At 31.5% G+C, this 21,055-nt stretch overlaps 1 protein-coding gene across 1 annotated transcript in view; it reads right to left on the reverse strand.

Annotated features, from left to right (window-relative positions):
• Positions 1 to 3,265: 3,265 nt before the first annotated feature.
• The window catches only part of LOC126884545 (ribonuclease P protein subunit p40-like), a 55,931-nt gene continuing 38,141 nt past the window's right edge, over positions 3,266 to 21,055 (reverse strand). The window contains exons 4-5 of the mRNA XM_050650500.1: positions 14,555 to 15,002; positions 3,266 to 3,474 (exon numbers count right to left, since the gene is read on the reverse strand). Of these exons, the coding sequence (XP_050506457.1) occupies positions 3,285 to 3,474; positions 14,555 to 15,002 (638 nt within the window). The 3' untranslated portion in view covers positions 3,266 to 3,284. The remainder of the gene's footprint in view (positions 3,475 to 14,554; positions 15,003 to 21,055) is intronic.

Raw genomic sequence — 21,055 nt, forward strand, 5'->3', positions numbered from 1 at the left:
TGTAAAAGTAATATTTTTATAATTTCTTAAATAACTTGAGAATAAGCCTTCTTTTAAAACTTTACATTTCTTCCTTATGTATGAACAGAGAACAAAAAAAGTTGTGACTGGCTAAATGACACCCAAGTCTATGCCATAAAAAAAATAAACTTTACATTTTAAGAAAAGTCAACATAACTCAGAACACTCTGTACATAGGTATAAGGAAGCCTTATGAAACTACACCTTATTTTTTTTAGGAAAATTAAAAAATGCAATAAAATATAGGGTGTTCCATAAGAAAAAATATAACTTTGATACGCCGCCATTTATTGGGACACCCTGTATATTTCAAAATAATTTTAAAATGTAGCTTTTATCAACTTACAAACTATTCAATTTAAATTTTTTTCAAATCTTATACCATTTCGCTGTAATCTTCCGTCCCGTTAGTGGTGACTCACCCTGTATATATTATCTGTATGTATTCATAAATAGCATAGAACGTATGCAATGCGTATATAATATAGTTAGATGGGGAAAAACATTGAGCTCGTAATTTATATAAGTACTATAAGAAGTTTTCACTTATGTCGGCACTCCCATGAGTGCTTTAATTTTTTTCATTTTAATCTGTTCTTGAATTCCACTACACATGTTTAAAAAACTAATATATTTTAAAACTAGTGAAAATCTTACTACAATAACACTCTTAAATACCAACAAACACTATTGAGTAAAATCATAGTAGGTGAAATGAAAAACCGTCGTGTAACTATCACCGTCCTGCGCAGTAAACAAAATAACGCGTGGAACGTATTATTTTATAGTAACGTGATCGTTACATGACGGTTTTTCGTTGTGTTGGAACAAACCTTATGAAATCAAACTTTAAAAAAGAAAAATTAGGTTCATGGTTTGGAATATGATACGACATTTAACACCTCAACATTTATGTGGAGAAGATTGTGAAACTGCACACTGAGCAGTAAAACACAGTTTTAACTACCTTTAATTTGGCCGAGAGCTATTCTTATTGGGACACCCGGTACACAAAGTCATTCGAGAAAACACCACAACAAACTAGAAGACCACTCTAATCCATTACTGCATCCACTACTACAACCTGTCCACAATAGAAGACTCAGAAGAAGCTGGCCATCCGACCTAAGAGATAACTGAGGATACATCGCTGGATGTTTACCTCTCCACGCCACCACATGTACAAGGATATTCACTATATTTTGACCACCCCCCCCCCCGTAAACTGATTTAATTATGATTTTTTGACATATATACAGTAGAACCCCGCAAATCCGAACTAATTATGGGGACAGCCTGTTCGGATTATCCGAAAGTTAACTAGTAGTTCAAAGCTTTCATTGTGATTTTGAGAAGCCAAACGTTCTGGCAAGAGTGTGGACAATATTTTTGGACTCAAGTTGACTACAAGAGAACCAAAGTAAGTTTGTGTTTAACCTTTATAAACCTATATATTAAAGTATAATATTTATTTTTAAGAAATTTTAAATGTCAAAGTCCTAGTAATCCTACATTGTCCAAGTTTCTGGCTTTACTCTGTATAATAAACATGTTTTTAAGTTTTTGTCTTGAATTTTTAAATTTTTTTCACTTTCCGTTGGTTCGGATTCGCGGGGTTCGGATTTACGGGGTTCTACTGTATCATACTAGTGACGTCATCCATCTGGGTCTAATGACGTAATCGACTATTTTTTAAATGAGAATAGGGGTCGTGTGCTAGCTCACTTGAAAGGTTATCTAATTCTCCATTCAGTAATATAAACATTAAGATAATTATTTATACAGGGTGTCCAAAAAATTTTTTTTAATTAAATTAATTGACACAAAAAGAAGAATGTATGTAATTTATTTAATTCAAAATATATATCTTCTACTGCTGTTAGAAAACAGAAATAAAAGTTTATTGCACAAATAAACATTGCTTTTTGCTTAAACTGAATGTTCAAACTGCTAAGAGGCAGACGGGTGGCAGCTTGAACATTGAATTTAAGTGGAAAGTAATGTTTATTTGTTCAATAAACATTTACTTCTGTTTTCTGACAGCAGTAGAATGTATTTTGAATTACATACATTCTTCTTTTTGTGTCAATTAATTTAATTAAAAAATTTTTTTGGACACCCTGTATAGATAATCATGTTAGTGTTTATATTACTGAATAGGGAATTGATAAACCTTTCAAATGAGCTAGCACAGGACGCCTATTCTCATTTAAAAAAATAGTCGATTACGTCATCACACCCAAGTGGGTTAACGTCAATAGTAAGATATATATGTCAAAAAATGACAATTTAAAAATCGAATAATTTTTGTATTATATATTTTTTCTAATTCTGTAAATAAAGCAGTTTACAGGGGGTCAAAATATAGTGAATAACCCTGTACAATAATTAATTTACTTATTTCTTTTTAGCACATAAGCAAAACGCTCGGACAGGTCGATTTTTAAAATAATCATAGTATATTATGGCATCAATGTTTCGAACTTTACGCGGCCCCTCTTCAGGTGGCAGTGATAACTTTGATTTTTTTAAATGGGAAAGTACATCATGTGACACTTTATTTAAAAGCTTTTGAAAGACTGATTACAAAAATGTATAATACTTTAATCCTTTTTGAGACCGTAGGCGCAAAATTTCGGTCAAATTATTTTGAAATGTAAGTAAACATTTTTTTCGAATCCTGAGAAAACTAATAAGTATTTTTGAAAAATTTAAACGCAGAATGAAATATTACAGTATTATCGAGGGTCAAAAGTCCCTGAGAACTTCTATAATGATTATTTTAATAAGTCACAGGGGTGAAAAAAAAAGAAAATTTAGTCGGATTTTTAATTTCAAATATATCATTCAAAAGAAATTTTTGTTTATTCTAAGGGACTTTCAGCCCTCAGTAATAATGTAATCTTTTATTCTGCGTTTAAATTTTTCAAAAATACCTATTAGTTTTCTCAGGATAAGAAAAAAATGAATGCGCTTAAAAACAATTCGATCGAAATTTTGCGCCTACGCTCTTAAAAAGGATTAAAGTATTATACATTTTTGTAATCAGTATTTCAAACGCTTTTAAATGAGCTATCACATGATCTACTTTCCTATCGACCTGTCCGAGCGTTTTGCTTATGTGCTACAAATAAATAAGTTACATATTAAGGGGGGGGGGTAACACTTATTCCAGCGCACTGTAGATGTTTGTATTACATAATATATCTGATTGTCAATAAAGGGAGATAATAAAAAAAAAATCTTAAATTTTGTTATTCTCTTTATTTATATCTTTTTCTAGAGCACTTGTGTGTATAAACTAAACTTCCATTTTTATTAAAAACTAATACATATCCGTTGTCTCCGTTTGTGTAATAATGGTGTTCTTCTTCGCCCCAAGCAACAGGACAATCTGAAAAACTTTGTACGTATATTGCTGTCCATTGATCGTCTAAACAAGTAGATGCGTTTCTAAAATAAAACATACACGTTTTTAGTGTCGTTCCTAGATAATGGTTGCGTTCGGCCGACCACAGCGGCTGACTGTCAGCAGAAATCGGCTGAGTGGTTGTATTTATTCAGCGCTGATAAGAAAAGCTTATTAAATCTCTCAGCGGCTGACTTCTAGTGGTGTCGTCTAAACAATACCGCTTACTCAGCTGTCCAGCCGTTGCGTGGTCGTCCGAACGCACCCATTATGTTCAACAAAACACTTAAAATTTGTATTGTTCTGAAGCTATTTCTTTGTGGCATTTATTAGACCAGGTCGGATCTGTTTTGAGGTGGATGTGAGAGGTGGCATTCGGATTTTTGCAGATAAAGTTAGGTGAGCTTTTCAATAATTATAATTGACTTATGCTCCTTCTCAAATATGCCCGGAACATTAATAAAAAAATTTAAATATTTAAAAATTTCGAAAAATATCGATTTTTTTCTACTTTCATTGCTTATAACTTTAAAACGATTCATTTTGGAACAAAGTCGTAGACAACGAACAAAGAAAATAATACTAATTGAATTTTGTATAATATACGACTGGTTTAAAATGTTTTAAATTATTACCCTTTCTGCAAAATAGCAATAAATAGAAAATAAGGGGGCAAAAAAGACTGTTTTTATTCAATGTTTTTCAAGCACTTTGGTTGCACTTAGAACCTTCATCATTCGTTTAGAAAATTCTTATTATACGACATACTTAAAGCGTCCATCAAATTTCATTAAAATCGACCAATAGATTTTGCATAATAATTTTGCAATCTAATTTTTTTTTAAAAAGTTCAAATTTTTTCAAAACTTTCTGAACAAACAGTAGACCATTTAGAAGTTTGCTATTTTTTTTTTACATATAAAGAGGTTCTCTACCTATCTAATACACTTTATAGAATTAAAATCGGATTATTTAAGCGGCCTCAGCACTGTTTTAAAGTTATAAACAATGTTTTGGCTCATAAACAAATACAGTGAGGACGTTTGAGTTGGAATAAATTCATTTTCTTGAGAATGGGCGACTCTGGAGATAAATCCCGAAACAGATCGATTTTTATTTTTAAATTATAATTTTTTGGCATAAATATCATACTAAAGACGTCATCCATCTGGGTGTGATGACGTAATCTAAATATTAGAATTATTTTAATTCAAAATTTTTTTTTTAATTCAAACCATGTATAAATAATTATGTTTATATTAGTGAATACAAAATTGAACACCCTTTCGATTTGAGCTATCACACGGCACCTATTCTCATTTAAAAAAATCATCGATTACGTCATCACGCCCAGATGGATGACGTCACTAGTATGATATACAGTATAAATTAAAGAAATATGGAACATAGCTTTTTAAGACACAGTGTTTGAACTGCATTTGAGATAGTGGACCAATATAAAAGTTCCAGACATTAAAACCAGAAATCATAGCAACATTAACATTGGCATGTAGAAAATATCTTTGAACTAGAACCTCCTACTTCTATCTCTCTTTTTGGGAGTTTACTAAAATAGCGAGCCCAGCCGAATGAGCCGAAAGTACATAATCGGACTTAAGGGTCCGCACCGCGCCAAGGAATAGAACCGAACCGAACCCACTACCTACATGCACAGACAAGGCGATTGCAGATACGCGGTACGAATGGGTTATTATTTTTATAAGTTTTTGGATATGTATTTAAAACATATAATTTAACCTAAAATATTTATTTTAATATTTATAGTGCTAAATATTTCATGTGTATCTATTTATGGATAATGATGATTAGCATTATACATAATATTATGTATATTGTTCTAAAGCTATTTTTTTGTGGCGTTTGTGGAATTTATTTTTCTAAATGGGAAATAAGCCACAATTTAACTTAAAAAATGATTTTGTTAACGTTTCGACCTCCACTCCGGACGTCGTTGTCAAAATACGCAGTATTAATAAATTAAACAAAAATGTTGTTGCTTAGTAAAAAAAATTTCTTCTAATAATATAATTTATTCTAACTTATTCATATCGGCAATTATTAGAAGATTTTTTTTACTAAGCAACAACATTTTTGTTTAAATTATTAATATTTTGTATTTTGATAATGACGTTCGAAATAAAAGTTAACAAAATAATTTTTTAAGTTAAATTGTGGCTTATTTCGTATTTAGAATAATAAATTACATAAACGCCACAAAGAAATAGCTTCAGACAATATTTTAGGTGAAAAAATATGTTTTAAATAGGTACGTATCCATAAACTTAAACTTATAAAAATAAAATAATCTATTCGTACCGCGTATGCACAAAAAGCTAGAAGGATCTGCAAATTCTGCAATCGCCTTCTGCATGTAGTCAGGTCGCCGGTCGGTTCGGTTCTATTCCTTGGCGCGATCGCGAGGCGGACCCTTAAATAGGAACCGGTGGTATAATAATTCTTATACCTGATTCTGACCTAGAGGTGGGCTAGAAGTATTTGCAATCATGTAACGGTAACCCATCGTAATTTTTACCTGTGATTGTGATTTAACAGAGCAACAAAATAGTCGTATTTTAAACTCCTAATTAAAAATGTTCAAAAAAATTCAACAGGTAGGAATATTTTGGTAGGCAATATTTTGTCTAGGTAGGAAACAATTTTATTCAAAAAGTAGTTTTTGTAATGAAAATAATATTGCATTAATAAATAATTTCATGTTTTTTTCATTGTCTTAATTGTTATTAGAAAATCTAACAAGAGCATAGGCGCCAAATTTCGGGCCAATGCTTTCTCAATGCATTCATTTTTTTCGAATTTTAAGAAAATAATAAGTATTTTTGAAAAATATAAACGCGGAATGAAAAATTACATTATTATCGAGGGCCGAAAGTCCATTAGAATAAAAAAGTGTCATTTAAATGAGATATTTGAAATTAAAAATCACACTCAATTTTCTCTTCTTTTTACCGCTGTAACTTATTAAAATACACATTATAGAAGTTTTCAGGGACTTTTAGCACTCGGTAATTATGTAATTTTTTATTCTGCTTTTAAATTTTTCAAAAATACTTACTAGTTTTCTTAGGATTCGAAAGAAATAAATGCATTTAAATAGCATTGTCCCGAAATTTTGCGCCTACCCTCTTAAAAACGAAATACAAAGTAAATTTTAGATACCAGTATTTGCTACAAATACTTATTAGTTACTATTTGGTACTTTTAAATTAAAATTTCAGAATAGCAGCCTTTTAGCCTTTTTATAATTAACTCGAGTTCTTCAATCAGAAATAATTAGACCAGCTTTGGAAATAACCGTTCGCAAGGCACTGATGTTCCAATGACACTAATTCGTTCTTGAGCTACTTGTGCATGATAAGGAAAAAATATATTTATTTTCTCTCCGCCATTTTAACGAATCTTCATTTCGCGGCAACCGATCGCATTCCCTAAATCTTTGCATTTCTATTATTGCCCTGCTTGTCATAGTGCCTCGTAGCTGATCCTGCGATCCCATAATATCATCCGGATCTGCAGATGTTTTCTCATGTTCTAATAAAATTTGAGTCGTAAATCCTTTATCTTTTTGTTCCATTCCAAGTTTTTCTGCAATAAGAGCGATTCTATTTTCTGTGCTATTTCCGCATTTGTTGGATCCTTAAAAGGAATTAGTCGAAACCTTATTCTGCCAAGAAAAGTTGAAATCGACAGTTATCGACAGTTTAATAAAATACTCATACATTGTTGAACTAGTGTTTACGTACATATTTGTTATGCTTATAATAGCCTTAACAATTTCTTCTAGCTGAATAAATCATTCCAACATATAAAATGTCGAATTACAACATGTGGAAACATCTTGCAGTAATTTGAGAGGATTCCCGTTTCCTGAATTTTTTCAAAATCTAAAAGTTTAGCAGTTGCTTGTAGAACTCTTTTTAAAGTGGCTAATGGTATTTTTTATTTTGGTTAAATTTTTAATGATTTTCTTATATCACTTTTGATAACAACATCTGAGGTAGAAGTTGAAACGTCAATAAAATCATTTTTTTAAGTTAAATTGTGGCTGATTTCCTCATCCTTTAAGCCATCGTTCACAATAAAGTTTATTTATTGTGTGTGCAAAGCATCCAAAATGTTTTATTTTAATATTAATGTATTAAAATTTTGTTTTCTACATTCTCTAAGTTTGATAAGACAGCTTTATCTTACAAATATTGCATGATGCATAATTATCATCCACTTATATAAAAACGTTCCATAAACTACTAAATTTTTCTATTTTTGTTTGGCACTAATGGCATGGTATGCGTTCTAATAGCAAACCCAATTTTGTAATAGTGACCTAAACAAAATAATAATACGTGTAGAATTTTACGATGGTCCACAGTGGTAACAGTTTTTATTAGGAGTTTAATATACGAATATTTCGTTGCTCTGTTAAATCACAATTGAATCGGTCATTGCGAAAACAATCTAAGTGGGTAAAATGACGACGCTTTTCAACGCCATTAAATTTACATATAAATATATACATAAACACTTAAACTTGTTTTGGCTTTTCAGAAAGATTCATTTATAACCCATAATACTTATACAGAGAGCACGTAAAGGTTGGAATAAATTAATTTTCTCGAGAATGGACAATTTTGGAAAAAAATCCCGTCAATTTTTATTTTTAAATTACGACTTTTTGTCATATATATCATACTAGTGACGTCACCCATCTGGGCGTGATGACGTCATCGATTATTTTTTTAAATGGGAATAGGGGTCGTGTGATAGCTCATTTGAAAGGTAATTTAATTCTCTATGCAGTAATATAAACATTTACATAATTATTTATATAGGGTGTCCAAAAGAAATTGTTTTGAATTAAATTTATTGACATAAAAAGAAGGATGAATGTAATTTATTTAGTTCAAAATACATTTTACTGTTCTCAGAAAACAGAAAAAATGTTTATTTGGAAAATAATCATTCCTTTTCGCTTAAATCAAATGTTCAAACTGTTAAGAGGAAGGTGGGTGGCGGCTTTAATATTGAGTTTATTCAAAAAACAATATTTATTTGTCAAATAAACATTATTTCCTGTTTTTCTGACAGCAGTAAAATGTATTTTAAGTTAAATATATTACACAAATTCTTCTTTTTGTCAATAAATTTACATAATTCAAAAAAAAAAATTTTTGGACACCCTGTATAAATAATTAGTTAATGTTTATATTACTGAATAGAGAATTGAATTACCTTGCAAATAAGCTATCACACGACCCCTATTCTCATTTAAAAAAATTATAGATGACGTCATCACGTACAGATGGGTGACGTCACCAGTATGATACATATGTCAAAAAGTCGCAATTTGAAAATAAAAATTGACCTGTTTTGGGATTTTTTACCAAAATCGTCCATTCTCGAGAAAATGAATTTATTCCAACCTTTACGTGCTCACTTTTAAAATATTGTATTATCTCGGAATATCCAACTATTAATGAAAATATTTTTACGTTTCCTTAAAAGTTTACACATTGTAACATGTATTGTTTTCACAATGACTGATTCAGTTACAGACAAAAATCACAATGAATAAAATATCACTATCGTAAATTAGCCCACCTCTAGACTCGTTCGGTTGATTTAAAACAGAATGAAATGGTAAATGTAGGCGGGCTTTTGCATTTACGTAGCTTAGTTCAGAATCCAGTAGTCGACTGAGGTATTGTACTTTTATAATATAATAATTATTTGAAAATATTTTGTTGGCCAACCGCCTAGAGCCGAAATACATGTATTGGCTATGATCCGTTTAAATATTGCTGGACCTGTATACCGGGTGGTGAATTGGAAAGCGGGCCATAGGAAACTCAATGTAAAATTCTAAACTGTTGAATTCCTGCTTCCCTAATTATTTTACATCAAAAGTCATAAGAAACTATTTGTAGAGAATTGAAATCTGTATTGAAAACAACTGTTAATATTGTTCTACGAACAATAATTATTCAAAATTTTGTAAAAATATAATACATTTTTCAGAGTAATACGCCAAAGTTAGGCCACACGCAATACCATAATGTGTATAAGGTTGCATTTGTTGACAATAAATTTATTATATTAACAATTTGAACTGTCAATTTTTTTATTTATTTTATCAATTACTGTTTAAAACACAATAAAGTTGATAAGATACCTTTAGTTAAGGAGAAGTATTAATAATAAAGATATCTTCTTCAGTCAATAATGTGCTCACTGTCAGTTAAATAATAACGTGTGGCCTAACATGCCCACACATACCTACTGCGGTAAATACATTATATTTTTCAAAATTTTGGAATGTGTTTAAATCGTAGAACAATTGTAACTTCTGTTTCTAATACAGATTTCAATCCTCTACAAATAACTTCTCATGACTTTTGATGTAACATAATTAGGGAAGCAGAAATTCAACAGTTTAGAATTTTACATTGAGTATCCTATGGCCCGTTTTCCGATTCACCACCCTGTATACCAAAAAATTAGAATTTAACAATAAAAATCGACCTGTTTCGGGATTTATCTCCAGAGACGCCTATTCTCGAGAAAATGAATTTATGGCAACTCAAACGGCCTCACTGTATTTGTTTATAAGCCAAAAAATTGTTTATACGTTTAAAACAGTGCTGAGGCCGCTTAAATAATCCGATTTTAATTCTGTAAAGTGTATTAGATAGGTAGAGAACCTCTTTATATGTAAAAAATTAGCAAACTTCTAATGGTCTTTTTTTCAGAAAGTTTTTAAAAAATTTGAACTTTAAAAAAAATAGATTGCAAAATTATTCTGCAAAATCTATCAGGTCGATTTTAATGAAATTTGATGAACGATTAAGTATGTTGTAAGAGTTTTCCAAGCGAATTACGAAAGTTCTAAGTGCAACCAAAGTGGTTGAAACACATTGAATAAAAACAGGCTTATTTTGCCCCCTTATTTTGTATTTATTGCTATTTTGCAGAAAGGGTAATAATTTAAGACATTTTTAACCAGTCATTTATCACACAAAATTCAATTATCTTTATTTTATTTCCCTACGACTTTGTTCCAAAATGAATCGTTTTAAAGTTATAAGCAAAGAAAGTAGAAAAAAATCGATGTTTTTCGAAATTTTTAATTTTTTTATTAATGTTCCGGGCATATTTGAGAAGGAGCATAAGTCAATTATTATTGTTGAAGTTGTCACCTAACTTTATCTGCAAAAATCCGAATGCCACCTCGCACATAAAAAAATACACGTTTTTTCACAGATCCGCCCTGGTCTATATGTAATTTACTATTCTAACTGGGAAATAAGTCCCAATTTAACTTAAAAAATGATTTTATTGACGTTTAGACTCCAACTTGCGACGTCGTTATCACAATACAAAATATTAATAAAATAACCAAAAAATGTTGTTGCTTAGTAAAAAATTCTTCTAATAATTTAATTTAATCCGACTCATTCATCTCGGCAATTCAGACATATACTCGTATTATACATTTTAAGTAGAAGAGTTTAAAATTACATTGCCAATATTTATGAGTTGCGTTCCTGGGACCACTTTATTGAAAGATAGTTCATTCGATTACATGAAATCAACGTATCCGTCACAAAAAAATCATAAATGTGATATGTCACATGCAATGGTGACAGTAAAATTCACGTGTTAGTGATTCCACAGTAAATCACGAGGAAAAACCAGGAAAAACCTCATGCTACTATCCGGACATTGTAAGTATTTGGTCTTACATTCAATTTACTCTCAAAACTAACACCAAATTCCGATTTTATATGTATGTTATGTTATTTTAAATTATAAATAATATATATCTAAATATATTATTAATATTATTTATAATTTAAAATAACATACATATAAAATCGGAGTTTGGTGTTAGTTTTGAGAGTAAACTGAATGTAAGAACAAATACTTACAATGTCGGGATAGTACATCGGCGGCTCGTGACCTCAGTATACGGGTAGGCGACACATACAGTGTATAATATAATATGTACATACAGTGGAACCTCGTTAACTCAGATGAATCGGGACCGCGGCCGATCCAGGTTATCGAAAATCCGGGTTAGCCGGAGAAAATGGTAAAAATTAATAAAATACGGTATACTTACAAATAAACTCCGTTATAATTGAAATAACATGAAATATATATGCACAGTACACATCTAAATTACGTATCAATTACACCTTTATCAATTCTACCTAATGCTTCTAGTTTATTTTCCATTGTCACTACAAAATTTTTACGTTTTGTTGCCATTACGTAGACAAAAAACACGCAAACACAAAATCTGAATAGATTTACGAACGATTACAGAACGGAAGCGAACAATACGACTGTACTACACACAATACGGTCTCAATCGCAACGATGTTATGTTATTTAATAACAGTGAACTTTGAGAAAAAAAACACAGTTTGATTAGTACACCCGGTATACAATGAAAATTTAACTGTTTAACAACAATACTATTACAGCGATATTGCTAAAGAACAAGGCTATAATATATTAAAAAAATCACTTAAATCGGACAGCAGGTTCAGGAAATTTGAGACATCAAAACTGACCCATTTTTAAGGTGTCCGGTTAATTTTGCACCCCAGTGTATGTCTGATTTGCCGATATGAATGAGTCAGAATTTTTAGAATTAGAAGAATTTTTTTACTAAGCAACATTTTAAACAAATTAATTTATTATTATTTTGTATTTTGATAACCACGTCTGAGGTGGAAGTCGAAACGTCAATAAAATCATTTTTAAGTAAAATTGTGGCCTATTTCCCAGTTAGAACAGTAAACTAAAATTTTGTGATTGAAACAAGTCAGACGTGGACATAAAGTGCGTTTCGTTTAAATAATTTGTTTAATTAAAAACAATTAGTGGCAGAAACTTTTAATAGGAACAGTATATGACAAAGAGGCATGTTCTAACTCCACAACTCCCTTCACATACATACAACTTAATACTAAAGATATTCGACTTCTAAGGTAAGACACATCTGATAACAATCAGTGTGTTACTTGTTCGGTTTTCAGTACATACTAATAGGTACAATTTTAATATTTTAATGAACAGCAAGATGATGATGACATAACATACGAAGAATTCAGGAAAGCATTTTAAAATTAAAAAATGGTAAGGCTGCAGGACACGATAATATTAAGGCTGGACTAATTAAATTTACGGAAGGAGAAGGATTACAATATTATTACCTACTGTAGTCCTGTCGCCAGGGGGGTACAACGGCCTCCTTAATTCAGATGGACTTACCCAAGTTTTTTTATGTATTTTGACCCGTAGAACATGAATTTTTTGGGTAACAGTTGATCCGTATGTCGATAAGATTGTTATAAACAAAGAACTTGAGGAATTACATAACCGCGATTTTTCGCAAAACAAAACATTTTTTTGTATTTTTTGGGCGATTCTCAGCAAAAAAAGGTCTTAAAAGTTTTTTCGTAGGATGCACAGTTTTCGAGATAAACGCGGTCGAACTTTAAAAAAATCGAAAAAGTGCAATTTTTGAACCCCAATAACTTTTGATTAAAAAATAAAATACCAATTCTGCTTACCGCATTTGAAAGTTCAAGTCAAATTCTACCGGTTTTGATTATTTGCATTGCTAAAAATTATTATTTTTATTGTTAAACAAAGCTATAAACACATAGAGTTTCCCGTGCCCAATGCATGCGTTTTAATGTACGTAATCTACGTAGAAATTGTCTGTATGCGCGCCTACTCGTTCGATTTCAAATGATAAATGAAACGAAAACATCATTCAAGCACTATGTGTTTATAGCTTTGTTTAACAATAAAAAAATGAATTTTTAGCAATGAAAATAATCAAAACCGATAGAATTTGACATGGACTTTCAAATGCGGTAAGCAGAATTGCTATTTTATTTTTTGATCAAAAGTTGTTCGGGTTCAAAAATTGCAATTTTTCGATTTTTTTAAAGTTTAACCGCGTTTATGTCGAAAACTATGCATCCTACGAAAAAACTTGTAAGATCATTTTTAGCTGAGAATCACCCAAAAAATACAAAAAATGTTTTGTTTTGCGAAAAATCGCTGTTATGTGATTCCTCTAGTTCTTTGTTTATAACAATCTTATCGACATCCGGATCGACTGTTACCCAAAAAAATTCGTGTTCTACGGGTCAAAATACATAAAAAAAACTTGGGTAAGTCCATCTGAATTAAGGAGGCCGTTGTACACCACTGGCGACAAGACTACTATGGAAGATCTGGAGAACAAGGATCTGTTGGCATACCGGATGCATACCTAGAGATTGGGCTCTTGCAACAATTCTTCCATTACATAAAAAGGGTGATAAACATAAATGATCTAACTTTCTAACTACAGGGAATAGCATTGCTGGTAGTTGCTAGTAAATTTACGAAATATTACTAGAGAAAAAACTTAGAGAAAATATCGAGGCTACACTGGATGCCAGTCAATGCCGCTTGAGGCCTGGACTCATCAAACAGAACAACATAAAAAATATTGATAATTTCGAGATGTGGTGCTAACGTCGAATGTTGAAGATAAGTTGGGTTGATAGAGTCACAAACTTTGAAGAAATATGAAGGTTAGGAAAAAACATAGAAATTTTGTTAACGATAACACGAAGAAAACTCAAATATTTGGGTCACCTGATGAGAGGACATAAATACGCATTGCTTCAAAATATAATGCAAGGAAAAGAAGGAAACCAAACTCCAGGCCGTATAAGAATATCATGGTTGCGGAATTTGAGAGAGTGGTTTGGCTGCACCACTAATGAACTCTTTAGGTCAGCTGTAAACAAGGTCAGGAGTGGCAAAAGAAGAAGAAGAGAGGTACAACCGATCTCATATTCGCGGTGAAACAGCTATCAGAAAAAGCCCTAGAGCATAACAGTAAGTTGTTTCTCTGTTTTGAGGACTTGGAAACAGTCTTTGATCATGCGCCACGTGACAAGATCTGGGAAATATTAAACCGTAGTTATAAACCAAGTCCTCTTGGTTTATATATCTAAGATAATTTTAATACAATCAAACATCAACATCAACATTATACTACTTAGTACTTACATAGTCTTTTCAATGATCTGTTTTACATCATTAGATGAGAAAAACCCTTTTAATTGCAAACAACTAACTTGTTGTTCCTTTTTATCCTCAATATCTGCTATATAACTAGATAAATAGTTCGTTCGATCTCGCTTCAAGTTACAACCAAGCATGACCATTCCCAACCACTCCACAAACTCCAAAGTATCAAATTCATCATCACTCTCAAGATTTGGACTGAAAACTTTCGTATTGATTTTGTGGAAATAATTCGTGGCTCTATATTCTTTCACCCTGTAACCAAGATCCACAAAGAATTTAGCAATCGAAGATGGACATATTTCTTCATCTGGTGGTTCCCAGGATACCAACACTGTAAACTTTTCTAAAACTTGCAGACATGACCTAAGTCTTTCAAACTTCTTCTTGTTGGTTAATAATTTCCCATCACTAAGATCTACAGTGGCAGCTAAAAACATGATATTAGTAAACTAAATAATCTATTTCACAAATAATAGTTATTACATAAAATATGTTGGAATTGTCAATATATGTAGTAACTATATATATGTATATAAATACAACATAAAATATGAGGCTAAAATTAGCACTAAACTGCTTACAAAATTTACTATTCTAATTGGGAATAATTTTCAGTATTCCATATAGTCCAGAAAGCTACTGCGCATCCGCTAGGAAAAATATTCTAATTAAGATTTTTTGCACAATCTTACTCAAAAAGGACCCCTTTTAACAAATTTGCATGTTGCCAGGACCAAAAGTTGGTCAAAAAATTTTTAAACGTTTTTTTTTGTTTTTTTCCTAAAATTATTTTTTTGCATGGAACAAATTTTTTTTAGGTTTTTTGGATCATTCCAAACAGAAAAGGTTTTTAGTGACTTTTCTCTAAAGTTGATAGTTTTTGACATGTAAGCGATTAAAAATTGAAAAATTGCGAAATCGGCCATTTTTAACCCTCAAAAACTATGTGAAAAACTGAAAATTTGAATGTTGCCAAGGTAAGTAGATATTCTTTAAACATCGATTGATGAAATCCCAAAGAGTTTTTTGCAATATAATATCAAAAACCCCTTTGTTTTTTAATTGCCAATCAAGCGTGCGCGACACTATTTTCCACCGTTGCATGTGTATACAGTATGGTGCAAATGAAAGGAATAAATTCGTTATTTCGTAAACCGGTGACTTTAAGGAAAAATCCCAAAACAGGTCGGTTTTTATTTTTAAGTTATGATATTGTGGCATATATAGTGTACTAGTGACGTCATCCATCTGGGCGTGATGACGTAATCGATGATTTTTTTAAATGAGAGTAGGGGTTGTGTGCTGGCTCATTTGAAAGGTTCTTCAATTCTCTATCCAGTAATATAAACATGTACATAATTCATTTTCACTCAGTTTGAGTATTTAGAAACTGTCTTTCGGTCCTTTTCCTTGACGAAGGGAAGGTAAATGCGTGGCCTAAGCGTCCTCTATTTGCTTTCTCCTACTTTCGTCGTCTCTTGTGATTATATATTGTAAAATCCGGAGATATGGGATGCAGCCAGAAAGCAGTTTATTAACGAAAAGTCTTGGATTTAAAATATTGTTTATTATATTTTTATTTCAATTATTCTAATTGTTTAAAAGGTAGTAAACTTTGCATCTGGGGCTTTTCGTTGTTTTCCTCGTAATACGAGAGATGTCGCTGAATTGCGTCTCAGAGGTGGGTTCATTGCATTGCGATGGTTTGCCTTAAATTGGCAGAATTGTTTGTATTTCCTTCAGAGTTGAGACTTCTGAGCTTCACCGATGAGGCATAAGGATGCTGAAATAGCTATATGGAGATGGTGGTCCAACTTTGAATCAAATATAAACAAAACCTGCCTTGATCTTTTTTATCTATGTACATAATTATTTATACAGGGTGTCCAAAAATTTTTTATTAAATTAAATCATTTGGCAAATTGACAAAAAAATTAAATTATTGGACACCCTGTATAAATAATTATATAAATGTTTATATTACTGAATAGAGAATTGAAGAACCTTTCAAATGAGCTAGCACACGACCCCTATTCTCATTTAAAAAAATCATCGATTACGTCATCACGCCCAGATGGATGACGTCACTAGTATATTATATATGTCACAATATCATAACTTAAAAATAAAAATCGACCTGTTTCGGTATTTTTCCTTAAAGTCGCCGGTTTACGAAATAACGAATTTATTCCTTTCATTTGCACCATACTGCATACACATGCAACGGTGGAAAATAGTATCGCGCACGCTTGATTAGCAATTAAAAAACAAAGGAGTTTTGAATATTGTATTGCAAAAAAACTCTTCGGGATTTCATCAATCGATGTTTAAAGAATATCTACCTACCTTGGCAACATTCAAATTTTCAGTTTTTCACATAGTTTTTGAGGGTTAAAATTGGCCGATTTCGCAATTTTCCAATTTTTAATCGCGTATATGTCAAAAACTATCAACTTTAGAGAAAAGTCACTAAAGACCTTTTCTGTTTGGAATGATCCAAAAAATCTAAAAAAATTTTGTTCCATGCAAAAAAAAATAATTTTAGAAAAAAAACAAAAAAAAACGTTTAAAAAATTTTTGACCAAGTTTTGGTCCTGGCAACATGCAAATTTGTTAAAAGGGGTCCTTTTTGAGTAAGATTGTGCAAAAAATCCGAATAAGAATATTTTTCCTAGCGGATGCGCAGTGGCTTTCTGGACTAATAAAAATTTGGTGTCTTACTGTAATAAGGTGTATTTAATTTTCCTTGATAATATGTTAAATCATTTTTAAACTTGAATACAGTTCTATATAATATCTTGTTTTCCAATGTCTTCGTTGGATCCTTTGTTAATTTGGTATAAGGTCCATTTGATATTAAATTTGTAATTCTGTCCTCATATACAGTGTGTCCACGGATGGGGTGCCCAAGAGGAAAAACTTTTTTATTTTCAATTTTAGCGAAAAATTTCATTCTTGATAAAAAGTTTTGCTTGTTCTAAAACCCCATAAAATGAAATAAAAGTCAAGTTTTTCAAAACCTGCTTCTTTAAGCCAATTTTATGTTAATCCCTATACATTTTTGCACTAATTTCGAAATAATAACAATAATCTTAGACAATGCGAAAACGGCGGGTTCGTTGGAAAAAATATTCACATGGGATTTTTTTGCATAATCACATTCGTGAGACTCCCCAGAATAAGGTTCAAGAAGTCGCCCACGCGAAAAGTGGTCCAAATTTTTTTTAACAATTTCTTTAATGAAATTGCAAAAATTAATATTTTCGGCCCGGACAATTTTTTTTAGGTTTTTTGGACCATTCTGGATAGTGTTGGAAAATTCTCGAGAATGAAAAATCGGAGAATATTCTTGAGAATATTCTCGATATGGAGAATTTTCTAAGCATGAACCCTATGACGCGCTTAGGGATATTATTAAAGATGAAATAGGGTATTAAAAATCATGAAATTATATACAAAATTATGAGACGAAACAACAGTGTTCTCTATATAAAAAATGCAAAACAACAGAAAACACGAAATTTGTTTGATAAAAAATGAAATTTTCTTCTTAACAGCAAATAATGGATGTGGTGATCTAATCTGAAAAAGATGAGGCTTCAGATTTAGAATCTATTTCTATCATTAGCTCTTCCTGGTCATCTACATTCTGCATTTCAATGTACTGATGAGAAGTTCTGGGATTTTGTTTTTCATGAGTCGCCAGCTCAGTCATGGATTGGTCTTCCTCTAACAATTTTAAATTGTGAGCAATAAAAGTTACCTTACCAACCCGTTCAGCAGTAAGCCGGTTTCTTTTAGAGGAGTGGATAAAACCATAAGTACTGAAACTTGTTTCCGTCGCTGCACTGGATGAAGGCATGCTTAATGTATCAACTGCTATTTTAGTTAATTTTGTTCCGAAACATGTACCTTTCCAGCATATCATTGGGTCGAGTTTTTCAATTAATTTTACAACGTACGGTTTTCCAAAAAATCCCTCCTTAGACCGATAAAGTGCCAAATCAGCCATTATTTCAGCCGAGTTATCACCATATTTTAAAGTTACTAAATTATCTATAAACTCAAGTTCTCTCAACTTGTTCTTCTCTGCTTAAATGAACACCATTAAACTTAGGACCCAATATATTCACTGCCAAATGAATTGAATGTATTGCCATTTGTTTCCTTTTAGAGACAAACATTTTTATTGCTTTTTTTTTCTAGTTTCAATAACCTTGAACTTGAAGATAGTTCTCGTCCAGAATAGAAAATTCTCGCCGAGAATATTCTCATTCTTGAGAATATTCTCTTGAGAATATATTCTCTTCTTACAATACTAATTCTGGATAAAAAAGGTCTCTTGTAATTTTTCGCTAAAGTTGATCATTTTCGAGTTATAAGCAATTTAGAATTTGAAAAACGCGAATATGACCATTTTTAAGACTTAAATCGGTTAAAAATTATTATCATGAAAGTCAGGAAGTGACTAAATCAATGTTTCAAGCCCCCTCTACATGATCCTGAAGAAATTTGTGTCATTAATTTATTACTAAGCTGTTATTTTTAATTATTAACAATGAGCGGTAAGATCGTATTGACGCGTATGTAAATGTGAGTGCGAGTAATGCGAAAATGCACCATTGACTGCCGGAATGGCATCTCTCTCGCACTCACCATTGATGGCCGCCTAATACGTGCATGGCGCTCATTATTATTACTTAAAAATAACAGCTTAATAATAAAATAATTATAAGAGACCTTTTTTGTCCAGATTGGTCCAAAAAACCTAAAAAAAGTTTGCCCTGGTCGAAAATATTGATTTTTGCAATTTGATTAAAAAAATTGTTAAAAAAATTTGGACCACTTTTCACGTGGGCGACTTCTTGAACCTTATTCTGTGGAGTCTCACGAATGTGATTATGCAAAAAAAATCCCATGGGAATATTTTTCCAACGAACCCGCCGTTTTCGCCTTGTCTAAGATTATTGTTATGATTTCGAAATTCAGTGTATATCATACAGAGAACTATCATACACTAACATGAGAATTTTACTGTCATCATCAAAAAATTACCAAATTTTTTCACAAATAAGTTTTAAACCGATGAAACTTTAAGCTACAAAAATGAAGTTTTTTTGACAAAAATTTTGATTATTGTAGCATAAAAACTGTCAAAGATTTCACAAAGTACACTTTAGTCCACGAGTCTTTACCCGTGCGTCATCAATACTTGGCGAGATAAAACACATTTGATAACTCAAATTTTAACCGGTGATAGGAGCAGTAACTACTTACTGTCACTTGCTGTTGCGTTTAGTAAATTTCAATTTCCGACTTATCATCGACTTATTCCATATGCTTTAAATGATGACGCACGGGTAAAGACTCGTGAACTCAACTGCTATTTAGTATCAGCGTTCTTGTACCTTTTAACCTTTTACCTTTTAAAAACTATAGATTCTGAATTGATGTGATCAATGTGGTTTTATCGTCCTTCAAATTTCCTTTAAAATGGTTTTTGACTGCATATATATATATATATATATATATATATATATATATATATATATATATTGTTATATTTCTATTTGATATGAAAATTAAAATTTGATAATTATAGACAAAATTCAATTTAATATAAAATATTTTCAATTTTCTCAACCACGGGCATATAAATTTAGAACAACCTGTATACAACAAATTGTTATATTTAATTTTAAGAAGTGATTAAATAAGACTCAAGTGAAATCGATAATAGGTAATTATGTTTGTTCGCGGAAGGATCGATCATTAGCCGATGCTAAATAAGACTAAGTGGAAATAGAGAATAGGTCATTAAAATTTGTATATAGTAGAAAGTAATTTTAGAATGGGAATTAACTATTTTCTTTGAAATCCATTAAGCATATTTAGAAAGTTTAAAAATTGGTTTTGAGGAATACTGCGAATGAGAGTTGGTGGTGGAATTTTGATTTGTGAATCTGGAAGGGATATTTAGAAAGTAGGGGAATGAATGACAAATAGAGAGCAGAATGTTTTGAGCTGTCGAGAAGTGAAGTCGAGTAGTAGACGGTAGTGTACGGAGAGTGAGAAAGCCAGGTGTAGTTCCGTGAGTGTGGAGTATCTATCGTAGAACGAGAGGTAGGCCAGGTTGAGAGTAAAAGAACCTCCTTGAGCCAAGAGTTCCCGGTAGCTGATTGCAGTTTCGAAAAAGGTAGAACACAGCATCACGACAGAAGCAGGAAACGAGAGCTATACGAGCTAGTTTCAGAGGAGAACATTACTGGAAGCCAGGACGAGGTTTTGATTGCAGCCAAGGATAGCAGGAAACGGGTCTTGTGTGAAGACAGTCTCAGTGCACCAGAAAAAGGTCAGTCTCATTTGTTTGGACATGAATGTATGGGTTTTTCGTAGTAAATACCACATTTAAAATTGAAGAAACATAATCAATAATATCAGAAAAGCTTCATCAAACTTAAATAGAATTGTTGCTAATAA

This window comes from Diabrotica virgifera, chromosome 5 (genome assembly GCF_917563875.1).
Source record: "Diabrotica virgifera virgifera chromosome 5, PGI_DIABVI_V3a".
Lineage (NCBI taxonomy): Eukaryota > Metazoa > Arthropoda > Insecta > Coleoptera > Chrysomelidae > Diabrotica > Diabrotica virgifera.